The sequence below is a fragment of the Delphinus delphis genome, chromosome 11 (genome assembly GCF_949987515.2).
Source record: "Delphinus delphis chromosome 11, mDelDel1.2, whole genome shotgun sequence".
In the NCBI taxonomy this organism is placed as follows: domain Eukaryota; kingdom Metazoa; phylum Chordata; class Mammalia; order Artiodactyla; family Delphinidae; genus Delphinus; species Delphinus delphis.
Window position 1 is genome coordinate 10,510,176 of NC_082693.1, and position 14,404 is coordinate 10,524,579.

The 14,404-nt window shown below is 45.8% G+C and overlaps 1 protein-coding gene across 2 annotated transcripts in view; it reads left to right on the forward strand.

The window, feature by feature from the left end:
- FAM234B (family with sequence similarity 234 member B) overlaps positions 1–14,404 on the forward strand; it is a 66,637-nt gene that overhangs the window by 17,382 nt on the left and 34,851 nt on the right. The window contains exon 1 of one of the 2 annotated variants that reach the window (XM_060024325.1): positions 12,993–13,210. The exons of the other annotated variant lie outside the window; for it this stretch is intronic. Coding sequence (XP_059880308.1) covers positions 13,174–13,210 — 37 coding nt within the window. The 5' untranslated portion in view covers positions 12,993–13,173. Of the gene's footprint in view, positions 1–12,992; positions 13,211–14,404 lie in introns of those variants that run through there. 2 annotated transcript variants of the gene reach the window in all.

The window sequence follows — 14,404 nt, forward strand, 5'->3', positions numbered from 1 at the left end:
TTGGATCCCTGGTCCTAAGATCCCACAAGCCGTGAAGTGCGGCCAAAAAATAAATAAGTAAATAAATAAAAAATAAATAAATTTGGTCGATGCAAATATATTGAGTGTGATAAAGATTAAAGAAGATTTTTATTTATCATTCCAGTTTAAACTAAATTTTTTTGCCAAATTTTTTCTTTTAAATTAATACTTACAAATATCTAGTTTACCATGTACTAGAAACTGGAAGAGATGGTGTGTCATCAATGAGATTAATATTTTAAAACCTGGATAATGATGTAATGGAAGACAGATTGGACATTAAATTGTCACTCCACTGGGAAAGAATTACGTAATATAAAGCCAAGGGTAATGAAATGAAACTCTTCAGCATCTAATATTTCTAGCCCTAGTTTCAAGGTAAAAGAGAAAAGACGTGCACAGATTTTCTCAATAAGAGAACTCGATCATTATGTATTGAAGGCTGAGGAAGAAAGAAATTTGTCTTCTGAAAGAACAAGTTAATATTGTGTGGAATGTCCTCTATCAGAAATCTACTTGTCTTAAAAGATTTTGTTAGTGAAGGAGAGAGTAGTTTTGTGTAAATAAAAATCTCTGGAATAAGACAACAGAGTTTCACAACTTTAAGGCCAAGGTATTAAAGAGAAACATAAACATTTTCCACAGGAATGAGAACGTATAAAAGAATCATATCTTACCTCTCAGGGTGGTAGAAAGAAAATGAAGTGTATGTGATGGTAATAAGAAAACAGCTTCCTGTAAATCTCCCTAAGAATACTACTAATAGTCTTTAAAGCTATTGATAAGGCAAAAACTACAACGACAGAAACCCCCAAGGTCTGTAACTCCAAGGAGAAAGAGAGAATGAAGAAGAAATATGTCTAATGTCATGGACGAGTAACCCCATGCCATATCATCTCTCCAAAAACTCCTCCTTGGTTTTATTTTTAGCCTCTTCCCAAATTAGGACAAGTGCCCTTTCTCAGCTGGACTGTACCTTGGTGCTTTTGATCTTGAGATGGAAATTTCAGACCCCAAGAGCCAGAGGCCATCAGAGGATTTCTCATCATTTGTGAGCTTTGTGGCTCCTGTTCTCTGCCTGAGGTTGTCTTCCTTAAAGTTCCCCATGGTCCTCTGCCCAGATTCAGTGTCTTCGTCCATCAGGACATGAACGAGAGAGGGCAACTGAGCGTCTACAGGCATGACCCGGTGACATTTCCAAGGACTTAAAGATTGTTTTTCACTCCATGTGTTACTCTGCTCAGAGCAGATCCTGTGGGTTCATGGAGGTATCCATATTCTCTACTTCATGTGGGTCACCAAGGGGCAAGTTTATTCCTATCCTCTTAGAAACATGAAAACACACACACATGGTTTTTCCATAAAGAGAGGCTTTTAATGGTGCAGCTGTAGAAAAATTCTGATGCTTGTGTCAGATGTTCAGCCTGGCTTCTGGGAAGAGGTTTATGAATCCTGCTGTACCTTGTTTAAGAACAATCATTAGGAATTATTAGGTCTGTGAATCCCATCTGCTTCCCAGGAGAAGAAAGCATCACTATGGGGCTGGATTAGGGTCCCTGGCTTCACACTGGGGTATCTATACCTCCTATGGTGCGTGTTAAAAGCCAGACTAGAGAAGAAGAAAGTAGCTTGGGGGAGGATCTTTCTAAAACAGGGCAGGAAGGAGAGAAAATAATACCGGGGAAACCTACTATATATAACAAGACAAAACTTCACATCTATCAAGCAGAGATACACAAAAAGAATATTTGAGACCGTTGAAGCTTTCGGGGGCCAATAAATTAATACCCATCTTCCCTGCATAGCTCCGATTGAAGGGAGAGTAGACCAAAGAGATACGCAGATGAAGATAAAAAGATCAGCGTCACTATCGAAAGCTAGGCTGAAAAATGTGGCTTAGATTCGTGGCCAAAAGGGCTTGCAGCTTCTCTCTTTGAATTAGAGAGGCTTACTCAGTCTGGCATAGCAGGAGAACTGCAGGCTCGTTAAGCCGCAGCAGAGTAGACCGAAATGCACGCCCTGAAAGCATGCAGATCACTCCTAGTCTTTCCTTCCTCCACCTCTCTGTAGCATTTAAACAATTGATTAAATACCGCACCCCTCATCCCCGAACACTTTTTTCTCTTGGTTTCCCGGACACCAAATTCCCCTGGTCATTCTTTGATCTCACTGGCTACTCCTGCTGGTTTCCTGCTGGTTCTCCCTCTTCTCTGTGAACTGTGAATGCTGAAATGCTTCACGGCTCACTCTCCCCTCCCCTCCCCCCTCTCCTTTTTCACACTCACTCTTTTAGTGACCTCATACAAATATGGACTATATGCTAATGCCTCCCAAATTCACATCTTCCCCTAGGACTTCTCCCTGAACTCCAGGTTCTTATATCCAGCTGCCTAGTTCCCACTTCCCCTTGCACGTCCGATTGGATGTCCACTTTAGCACGTCCCAACCCAAACCCCTGACCTCCCTTTCTAGCCTGCTTCTCCTCCAACTCCCCTTTTCCAGTTTTCCAGGTGCTCAGGCCAAAGCCTCAAAGCCTCCTTGGTTCCTCTTTCTCTCACATTCAATTCATCAGCAATTCCCATGGGGTCTAACTTCAAAATAAATTAAGAATCTTACCACTTCCCCCCTCCTCCAAAGCCACCACCCTTGTCTGAGCCACCATCAGTTCTCGGCTGGATTATTGCAGTGGCCAAAAGCTATTCATCACCACTACCATCCTGATCCAAAGGGATCCCTTTAAAATCTAAGTCTTACTTACTTGTTTGTTTGTTAATTAATTAATTAATTAACTTTTATTGGAGTACAGTTGATTTACAGTGTTGTGTTAGTTTCTGCTGTACAGCAAAGTGGGTCAGTTATACGTATACATCTATCCACTCTATTTTAGATTCTTTTCCCATATAGGCCATTACAGAGTATTGAGTAGAGTTCCCTGTGCTATACAGTAGGTTATTATTAGTTATCTATTTCATATATAGTAGTGTGTATATGTCAATCCCAATCTCCCAATTTATCCCTCCCCCTGCCCCTGTCCCCTTTGGTAACCATAAGTTCGTTTTCTATCTGTGACTCAATTTCTGTTTTGTAAATAGGTTCATTTGTTCCATTTTTTTTAGATTCCACATATAAGTGGTAAAATCTAAGTCTTTTAAAGTCAACACTTCTGTGTCCCCAAACTTTAAATAGCTCCCTATTTCACATAGACTAAAAGCCAAGGTTCTTGCTTATACCTGCAAAGTGTACATAACCTGTTTCTGCTCTGGCCATATCTGAGCTCATCTTTTGTTGATTTCCCCCTAGAACCATCCTTTCCAGCCACATTCTTGTTGGTCTTCAAACAGTCCAGGCATGCTTCTGCCTCAGAGGCTTTTCATTTGCTATTCATGCCACCTCCATAAATCTGTGTGCAAGGGTCACCCTCTTACTGAGGCCTTCTCTAGACATCAAATTTAAAACTGGGGGCTTCCCTGGTGGCGCAGTTGTTGAGAATCCGCCTGCCAGTGCAAGGGACATGGGTTTGAGCCCTGGTCTGGGAGGATCCCACATGCAGTGGAGCAACTGGGCCCGTGAGCCACAACTACTGAGCCTGTGCCTCTGGAGCCTGTGCTCCACAACAAGAGAGGCCGCAACAGTGAGAGGCCCGCGCACCGCAATGAAGAGTGGCCCCCGCTCACTGCAACTAGAGAAAGCCCTCGCACAGAAACGAAGACCCAACATAGCCAAAAATAAATGAATAAATAAATAATTTAAAAAATATATATAAAAATAAAATGGGAATCCCCTCCCCCATTGCCAGCAAATTTCACAGTTCATTCCCCCTTCCCTATTCTATTTTTCTCCATGACATTTATCACCACCTGATACACTATATGTTTTATTTATTTATCTATCTTCTCCCCGACCTGGCTCCACTATTTTATTTGATCTTACATCCCAGCAACTAGAATAGAGCCCAGAAAGTAGCAGTCCCTCAAATATTTGTTGAATGAATAATTTAAAAAGTAAATGAATGAATGAATGAATGAATGAGTCCCAAAGAGGAAGAAGCTATGCTAACATGCCCTCCTTCCTTCTTCTGATCTCACCAATCAGAAAACTCACTTCTTCCATGGTGCTGTAGCAGAAATGCCTCCATGTGGAAATATGGGACAGGGAAATAAGTGTTCCCCCAAAAAGTGATGGGGGAAAATATAGAAACCCATTACAAAACATCTCCTCAAATCAGACCAGTGCTGGCTTTTAAGACGGGGGAAGTGGAGGAAAGATTAGCCTCATGCAAAATCTTCCAAGTGAAGAACAAAACTCATGTTTCTAAGGTTAACTCAGAGAAAGAAAGAAAACGAGACAGTTGTGTTGGGAAGGAGGAAACAGCTTTATGCAAAATCTCATCTCTAAGTGCCCACCTGTGGTCTTAAGACTGGGGTAAAGGAATTTAAAAAAAGTAATTACTGGGCTTCCCTGGTGGCTCAGTGGTTGAGAGTCCGCCTGCCGATGCAGGGGACACGGGTTCGTGCCCCGGTCCGGGAAGATCCCACATGCCGCGGAGTGGCTGGGCCCGTGAGCCATGGCCGCTGAGCCTGCGCGTCCGGAGCCTGTGCTCCGCAACGGGAGAGGCCACAACAGTGAGAGGCCCGCGTACCGCAAAAAAAAGAAAAGTAATTACTTAGATGAAAGAATAAAATTTACAGGTTTTGATGACTCAAGTAAAATTTATGAGAAGGAAGAAGTAAAAGAAATGAATGAGATCTGAAGAACTGGATAAATAAAAGGCAGCTTTATATGCACAGTTTCTGGAAATTTTCTCAGAGCCTTTAGTTCTTTAAGGACAAGCACTTGGAAGGAAAACAAAGTAAAAGAAAAAAGAATGAATGAAAATATTTGTGGAGGCAAATGTCGAGTAGATTTATTTGTCTCACAACCTCTGACCAGTCTGTGGCTACATACATCCTCTCGGCTCTGCCACTGCGCCTCTCAGAACCCCAGAGAACATCCTAGTGATGAACTAAGCATCACATCAAGTACTGTGTTATATTAAACCCCAGGCTGATGAACCAAGCTTGCTGCCAAACCTAGAAGGATGGCCAGAAGTACCTGGTGATCAGGTTTTGTTAGTTTATTTTAGAGGCAATATTATAATAAAAATATTTAAGAAATAATTAGAGGATGAAAAGTATGAAATAATTTTTAGGTCCAATATTTGAGAAATAATTTTTAGGTTATTCAAAAGTTACATTATTATAATGTGCTTCAAATAAGGAAGACTGAAAGTGTTAATTGTACAGGAATGTGAATAATGACTAGTATTTAACATGATTGTATGTTAAGGAGAAGTTTTTATATAGTATATCTCATAGGATGGCCATTCACCTTCCTTTTGTGACAGATTTCCATACGTTGTGTGTTGGGCTGTCATCTAAGGCGATAGTTCCACCTAGCCAGGGGCATCCCTCAGGGCAGAGAGGTCCAGGGAGCCTCAGTGTCTGTGTGTTATTAGGTCCAAGGGATAAGAGCCATCTGTGGCTGCAGGGAACCTGGCTGTTGGCAGGTATGCGTCAGACTGGGGGTAGGTAACTGTCCCATCTACAGCCGGGCTCACAGGAGAAGGAATGTGAGTTCTGTAAGCTTCAACAGGTTGTGTGATAAGAGGAAGATAAACAGCACCCATATTTTCTTTTTTGCCAGAACAGGAAAGCAGGTGGAAAGTCAGAATTTGTGCATACACTGTGTCCGAGAGACAAAGCATGAGTAACTGAATCCACCATGACCTCTTTCCTGTAGCTGGTCTCCCCAGCTCCACTTTTGGTTTCTTCCAGTTTATTCTCCACATAGCAGCCAACTACATCACATCCCTTCTTGATCAAAGTCTTTCTAGGTCAAGGCCTGGAGGTCGCTTGCGTGATCTGGATGCCGTTACCTCTTGCTTCTCACCACCAGCTCTCTGCACAGCTGGCCTCCAGGGCTGCTGGTTTCCGCCATAGAACCAAGCTCTTTTCTGACCCGGGTCTTCACACAGCCAACTTCTGCCCATTCTCCGGGCCTCAGGTTCTCAGAGAGCCATCTCCTCGCCCCCTCTGCCCCCGGCCTAAGCTATGTTCTCCCTGTAATTGTCTCTCATGGTACTGGCTTCCTCTCAGTCATAGTACTTATCGCCATTCGTAATACTACGCTATTCATAACTTGCTTCATGTCTGTCTCGCCCACTAGATTGCAAGGTCTTTGAAGGCAAGAATCTTATTGGGTTTGTTCACTATTTTATACGCAGCTCTGTGGAAACAACTGGCCAGGAACAGCCCTTGAGAAGGATATAACCAGCGGACTCCAGGGCCCTTGATATCAAGTGTCAGTGTTGCTTATTCTGTATTATGATGCCCGTGGAGACGCAGAGATGAGATGACCAGAGGAAATTATCAGAGAAGCTGAGTCCACCTAACTGGAGGGCAACCAGGAGGCATGTGTGGAGTGTATAAGCATTCCTGGGGGATAAACATTCAGAGGGACTGGGTTTCCTGAGGTTAAGTAGTCTGGGTGCTTGGATCATGGCACTGGTATGAAGAGGTGCAGTGAAAGAACTTGAGAACATTTGGATTACAGGAAGCAGGGAATGTGACCTTAGAAAAGGAAAGTCTTATTAATTATAAAAAGGTCTCCCACCTGTTTAAAAAAATTTTTTTTTCTAAATGATTTTATTCTTCTCTCATAATGTGATAGTCATTCATTTATGAATTCAAGTTTATCCAACCAACGTCTGGGGCAATGTGCTTTGCATCAGATAGGGCTAAAAAAGATACAAAAATCTCACTTTTTTTTTGGCCATGCCAGCGTGGCTTGTGGGATCTTAGTTCCCAACCAGGGATTGAACCCAGGTCCACAGCAGTGAAAGTGTGGAGTCCTAACCACTGGACCGCCAGGGAACTCCTTCACTTCTATTCTTAAAGAACTCAGCATTTAGTGTGGGAGTTTTAATATGGTAAACATATATTCAAATCATTACAACACACAGCTGCCTATGATAAGTTCTCTAAGAAGGGCAGAAAAATCAGGTGTTCTAATAGTATGTCGGTTACACAATCAGCAGTACCCTAATTTATTGACTTTCAGAACATTACTTAGGACTTAACCAGTGAACTAGAAGTGCAGAACCAAAAAGACTCAACCAGGGCTTCCCTGGTGGTGCAGTGGTTAAGAATCCGCCTGCCAATGCAGGGGGCACGGGTTCGAGCCCTGGTCCGGGAAGATCCCACGTGCCGTGGAGCAACTAAGCCCATGAGCCACAACTACTGAAGCCCGTGCACCTAGAGCCCGTGCTCCGCAGCAAGAGGAGCCACCGCAGGGAGAGGCCCGCGCACAGCAACGAAGAGTAGCCCCCGCTCGCCGCAACTAGAGAAAGCCCGCCTGCAGCAACGAAGACCCAACACAGCCAAAAATAAATAAAAATAACTTAAAAAAAAGTCTAAAAAAAAAGAAAAGGACTCAACCAGGGGTGTAATCCAAATATTAACAAATCAGTACATGTTCTGGCCAATCAGAACATGTCTGACTAATCAGCTAGGACTCCCAACCAATTAGAACAAATGTTGGCCAAATATCAGCCACACTCAAACATTGAACACCTATCATGAATCGTCTTTTTAAAAAAATAAATTTATTTATTTATTTTGGGGGGCTGTGTTGCTGTGTGCAGGCTTCCTCTAGTTGCAGCGAGCGGGGGTTACTCTTCCTTGCGGTGCGCGGGCTTCTCATTGTGGTGGTTTCTCTTGTTGTGGAGCACAGGCTCTAGAGCGCAGGCTCAGTGGTTGTGGCGCACAGGCTTAGTTGCTACAGGGCATGTGGGGTCTTCCCGGACCAGGGCTTGAACCTGTGTCCCCTGCATTGGCAGGCGGATTCTTAACCACTGCGCCAGCAGGTAAGTCCATCTTGGAGGGGTTTTTAGTCTGGTTAGTATGCTATAAGTGAAGCAGGGATTACAGATAGTTTTAAAATTTTAGGCTGAATCAAATTGTTAGATAGTGGCTCCCGGGAAAGCTGAGTTAAGGATTCTAAAGCTGTGTGTAGGCTCACGGTGCAGGGTGTGTGATTGACATGTGCCACGGATGAAGAAAGGCCAGATTGTAGCACATGTGCCGTGTTCTTTCTTATGATTAAACAAACGTGCATTCAAATCCTCCTTCAAGCGCTTAGCAACCCTGTGCCTTTGGGCAAGTGGCTTATTCTATCCATGCTCACATATCCTCATTGTTAGAATCGGGGGGTAATACCCACCTTGTAGGATAGTTGTAAGTATAAACCAACATTGTGTGAGAATTCCCTTGTATGAAGTGACAGCTTCCATGAACAGATTTTGCCCACTGTAGGATGGGGGTGAGATTCCAGCCTCCTGTGGAGGCGACAGGCAGCAGGAGGCAGGAAAGAGAAGAGGGGAAAGCCTGAAAGTGGGACAGACCCAAGAGGGTCCTTGTGGAGGAAGACATAGTGGTACAGTGGAAGCAGAGGCCTGGGAGAAGAGACGCGCCTCACGGGTTTTTTTGGTGAAATGCTATGCGCCCTGTGACCCCTTCTCTCTCCCCCTCGAATCTTCAGGGAAACTACACAAGTCACAATATGCTTGGTCCACTGGATTGTATTTTGGAAGCTGGTGAAGGGCTGAGTTTTGGATCAAGTTTGGCAAGGGTCCAAAACAGTGTCTTCTCTGTAGGTGATAAGTGCTCAGTAAATGGAACACATGGGAACAAACTATGATGAGGGCCTAGAGGAAGGAGGGCTACAGTGGCCTGGGTAAGTCTGTCCTTAATTACACTGTCATTCATTCATTTTTTTTTCAACATCTTTATTGGAGTATAATTGCTTTACAATGGTGTGTTAATTTCTGCTTCCTAACAAAGTGAATCAGTTATACATATACATATGTTCCCATATCTCTTCATTCATTCTTAAATATACATTCCAGCCAGAGACTTGTTAAGCAGCATTTGTTTCAATCTCAGGGCCCAGAGGACGTTTTATAGTCTAGGCTAGACTAGTCTAGCAAGTTTTATAGACTGGAAGTCTGTATGAGTCTCATCTGGATGAGCCCTTGTGTTTTATTAGAGGATGCTCTGGGAACATAAACCCGTTTGTCTTCGTGATAAGCCGTGCAACTCCTGGTGGTAGAGTCAGGTTCTCAGTGATGAGACGTGAATATGCCACTTGTACCTGCCCTTTTCGAACTTCCTGATCCAAATGCAAGGCTGATGTCACAGGATCCTTGACATTTGCATCTCAGCGCCAAATCTTTGCTGAGCTCCTCTCTTGCTTTTCTCCCTCTCCCTGCTGTCATTGCTATTTGCTACAGTATTTTCATTTTGCTTTTTGATCTCATACGTATTGCTCCTTGATTCAATCTCTTTGGCACCCCTGTAGCAGAGGGTACTGCTCTGAGCCTGAGGTGGGTCTACCAGTGAGTTCAGACTTGTCCAGGCCCTGCTGACTGATACAGGAACGGCCACCCTTGGAGGGGCTGAGGAGCCTCCCGGGAGAGCTTAACTTTAGACGCATGGCAAGTCCTAACTCAGGACAACAAGCTCAGCTCAGGAGCAGAGCTTTGGTCCCTAGAAGAGAAGGGCAGTTCCAAGCAGAGCAGAGCCTGAAGCCCCTCCCCTTCACCAAGAACTTAGGTCTGTATCCTATAAATATGTGGGGTGACTAGTGTAGCAGAGACTGGCTTGATGCTCACCAAACTGTTTCCTTTTCTTCCTGGGCCCATACCTTCCTGGCACACATATTTTGTGTCTAAGTTCTGGCCAGATAAGTGTAGGTAGAAGTCACATATACCACCTCCAGCCTGGCCCATAAAACTTCCTGCATGATCAGGAGATGCTGTGGGGGAGTTGAAGGCCCTGGGATGAAGATGCGCCAGGCAGAAGGAGCTGGGCCCCTGAATGAACTGGAGGAATAGAGAGTCTCAGGGCTGCCTGTCCCTGCCCTCGCCTTGACCGTGACATGAGCAGAAACGAACTCTTATTCTTTAAAACCACTGAACTTTTGAGGTTGTTGATAACAGCAATAACCTTGCCCCGATTGACTCACTGGGTAAAAATAAATAGCACTGTTTCATGAAAATACTGCATTTGACCTTGAAGAATAGGCAGCACAGCATTTAGTTTGCTAATCAAGTGTAACATCAAAAGAAGAAAGAGACAGTCTTCCCCAGTTGTCACTGCACTGAACAGCTCTGACATTTCAACAGCTCTCAAATATGAAGTGGCAGTGACTGGTGGGAGATACAGGAAGAAGTAACGGTTTTTGAAAGGAGGCAGAAATGCCCATGAGGCTTGGCGGTTATGGCGGTGCTGGGAGGGAGGGGTGGCAGCTGTTGTGCACACAGTGGTACTTGTTCCAAGAGGAAGTGGTAGAAGCTAGTGGGAGGGCAGGACCAGCAGAAGAGGCCACGGTGTCTAGGGAATGGGAAGTACCAGGTGATCAGATTTGCTTATGAGCCCATGTAGGACATTTGGAGATTTTTGAGCAATACTTGGGGCATCACAAAGGTCATAAGAACCAGTAAATATGGCTTCCCACCACAAAGCATTGGAAGCTTGGAAGGTTAGGGAAGAACAATCCCACTGCAGATCCTTGTAGGGAGAAGAGGCTCTTCTGGCTTCAGCTGTGATCTTCAGATAGAGTTTCTTCTCTTCACGGCAGGCACAGTGGTCAGGCAGGGTAGGCTGTCCACAGGCTTGTCTCCCCAGCCCACCCTTGTTTCACTCCTCTGGGAGGTAAGCCAAGTTGGGAAGTCAGGAAGCCTGGGCGTCCTCAGCGGGTGTCTGTGCAGCAAGGCACTCAGTCAGCCAGGAGACTAGAGAGGATGTGACAGCTTTTTTTAGGTTAAAGGCTAGGATTCTGATTTGTTTGGTGGCCGCTTTGAATTTTTTCCTTTAATTGAAGAAAAGGACATTAAATGTGAGAATCACTGTTTTAAGCTGTGGTCCCCGTGTTAAAATGGAAAAAAAAAATGTGGAGGGGATGGGAGAGATTTCCGGAGGGGGCCACAGTGTCAAAGAGGAGGAAAGGTCAGGGAGCCAGAGGGAGGGATTCCTGGCATCTGCTTCCCCCTGAAAATCATTTATTTGGGCAAAACTGGAGTGATGATTGGAGTGGGGGGGGAGAGGAAATGCCATAAAGATTAGGCATAGGGCTTCCCTGGTGGCGCAGTGGTTGAGAGTCCGCCTGCCGATGCAGGGGACACGGGTTCGTGCCCCGGTCCGGGAAGATCCCACATGCCGCGGAGCGGCTGGGCCCGTGAGCCATGGCCGCTGAGCCTGCGCGTCCGGAGCCTGTGCTCTGCAAGGGGAGAGGCCACAAAGATTAGGCATAAAAAGGGGCTAGAGATGTCACATCTAGGGGATGCATATACCCTTACACGTTTATGTGCACACATGTAAGTGTGTGTACCCACACGGGTGCTTTGGGTGATGATACAGTTTGCAGCAAAGTTTTAATCAGACTTTGTACAATTTTATTTTACTTTCGTCACATAAGAAGGGACTTTCCCTAAGAAAAGTGGACAGATTTTTCTCCTTTCCTTCTCTCCTGCGTAACCTGGCTGTTTCAGTCCACCTGCACCCTCTCCTAGAAACCCAAGTTCCTATTCTACAGCAAAAATGGATCCTACTCACCTTAAAGGTTATTTTTCTCAGGCTTCATATCTCAAGAATGTGTTCCAGTTAGCTAATCTGATTTCAGGCAAGCCTATACTGGTTTATTGTGACCTGTAATGGTGCTTCTCTTAGATGACCCTCATAGATGTAAAATGTGTTTTTAATCATACCTCCAGAGAAGTACCAAACAGTAGAAGTCTCAGGTATTGTAGTATGCAGAAAGAATAAACAAATAAATTACTAACCCATTAAAGTGTTATTAAATTTATTATTAAGTTATTAAATTGTCAAAAATAATAAATTGTTAATAAAAAGAAGTGCTAACACTTATAAAACACGAGGTGCCACACACTGTTCTAAGTGCTTTGCATGTGTCCATTTAATTCTCGAGACTACCCTGTGGAATAGCAACTATTTCATCCCCAATTTGCAGATGAGGAAATCGAGGCAGAGAGAGATTAAGCAACTAGCCCTAGATCTGGCAGCTAGGAAATGGTGGAGTCCATTTGAACTCATGTGGCCTGGCTCCAGAAATCTGCGGCTCAGTCGGAGTGAGTGACATTTTTACACGGGGGGAAGGGTGGTGAGGGTCGCTGTTAGAATCTCTGGGACTGTAACCGTGGCACTGTCCTAGGACAGTTTCTCACGGGAATGAAGCGGTCCAAGTGACAGGTATCTTAGAACTTTTGTTTGACACTGAGAAGTCACATCACCTTTACAGATCTCAGTTTTCTCTTTAGTAAAACGAGGAGCCTCTAAGGTCCGTTTCAGTTCTAAGATGAATAATATCTTCAGCATTCCTGGAGTAAAATGCCGATCTCCTGGTGCCTGTGGGGAAGAAGCAGGTCTGTTCTTGCTTCCTTAGACCCTTCAAGCTAGAAGCTGCGGGGTAGGGTGCTGTGTGGATTACCTGGAAAGAACTGGTAACCAGAGATGAGGCTTAGAGCTCCAGGAAACCTCGACTTTTACCTAAGAAACATAGAGAAACGCATTTACTAGGTGCCTACTGTGTGCTGCGTGTTTTAAACAGATTATATAATATCCTCACAATGCGCTCATGAAGTAGGCGGTACTGTCTCCATTTAAAAAATAAAGCGGAAGCTTAGCCAGACTGAGTGCCTTGCCCAAGATGGCCCAGCGAGTGATGGATGCGGGCAGGATTCAAATCCCGTCCGACTCCAAAGCCCACGCGCATTTCACAACCCGGCCCTACTTTACTATTATCTCATTCCATGCTCACTGCAAACCTATGCGGTGTATTATTTCCCCATTTCACTGAGGAGGAGAGTGAGGCTCCGAGTGGTGAAGTGACCTGCCCAATAAGGGGTCTGTCCCCGAGGGGGCGGAGTAGAGCGGGAGGAGTGCCACGTGGGCGCGGACGCCGCAGCCCGGCCCCTCCTCCCGGCCCTGCCTCGCGATCCGGCTCCCACCTTTCCAGGTCCTGACCCCGCACACCCCGACTGCGAACTACACTTCCCGGCAGGACGTGAGAGCGCGCACGCGCAGCGGGGCCTCCGCCATGGCGACCGTGCTGTCCAGGGCGCTCAAGCTCCCGGGTAAGAAACCGCAGCCCCGCGACCACCCCGCCTCCGCCGGGCCTGGGGAGATGGGGAGGCGAGACTGCGGGGGCGAAGCCGATCGGGGTCTGGCCCCAACCCGGGCGCAGCTGCCGGCGCGGGGAGGCGAGGCGGTGCAGCCCCCGCGGGCTGGGGTCCACGCGCCACCAGGGGGCAAATGAGGCGTTCGGCGGGTTGGGGGTCGTCGGCGCTGGGCGAGCCTGGGAAACACGGAGGGAGGGACGCGGGAGGCGCGTGTGGATGGTGGCTCGGCGCTGCGGCGGCGGCGAATGTCAGGGCGCCCGTCGCCACTGTCCCCGGGGGAGGGCGGTGAGGTTAGCATCCTTTCCCGAGCTACGCGAAGGAGGTACCGCAGGGTCTCCAACTCCTTCCGTCTTGGGCTGGACCTGGGCGGGGTCAGGGAGCCGCAGGATGGCGAGTGACCCCTTGGAGCACCCTCTCCACTTAATGACAACATTGATGCTGCCTTGAGGTAGGTGGGACAGGCATTTCCCCTCCTAAAAAATGCGTTATTTGGCAAATTGACCTGTCCAGGGTCGCACAAGCAGTATTGGAAAAGCTTGGACTTGAACATGGGGGGGGGTCTTCTGACTCTAGATCCTGGGCTTATGGTTCCACTTGTTCGGCCTCTGGCTCTGAGCATTTATGAGGGAAATTATTTGGCACCTGCAAGTTGCAGATAATGGATGGAATATTCTTTCAGGAGGCACTCGTGGTGATGTCAACTTCCAGAGCTAATTCAGTACTTTGGGCAGCAGCTCCAAGTTTTTTGTTTTTGTTTTTCCTCTTAAACCTCCAGCATGGGACTGTGCTACTAGAAATGTGCTATTTTAATAAAAGTATATTTATTCTGCCCAAATAAATTTTAGACGTTAAGGCTTTAGAAAAATTTATGGTTTAACCTAAATAAGTTTTAAATATTAAGCTATAAACATTTGTTTGTTGGTAACTTAAGGTGTTAGTGGGAAAAACAGTTGTTTTGCCTGCTTGGGTAGAAAGTGCTAGTTGGGTGTCTGGCGGACATCCAGCATAAGGCTTCAGGGGGATTACCGGGTCCTGTTTCTCAAGGAGTTTCCAATCTGCTACATTGTGCCACGGATGACACTGGGCTGGCTATGAATTTTCATTTCTGTTCCCAGATTTCATGACCTCAGACACCTTTTTTTTTTTTTT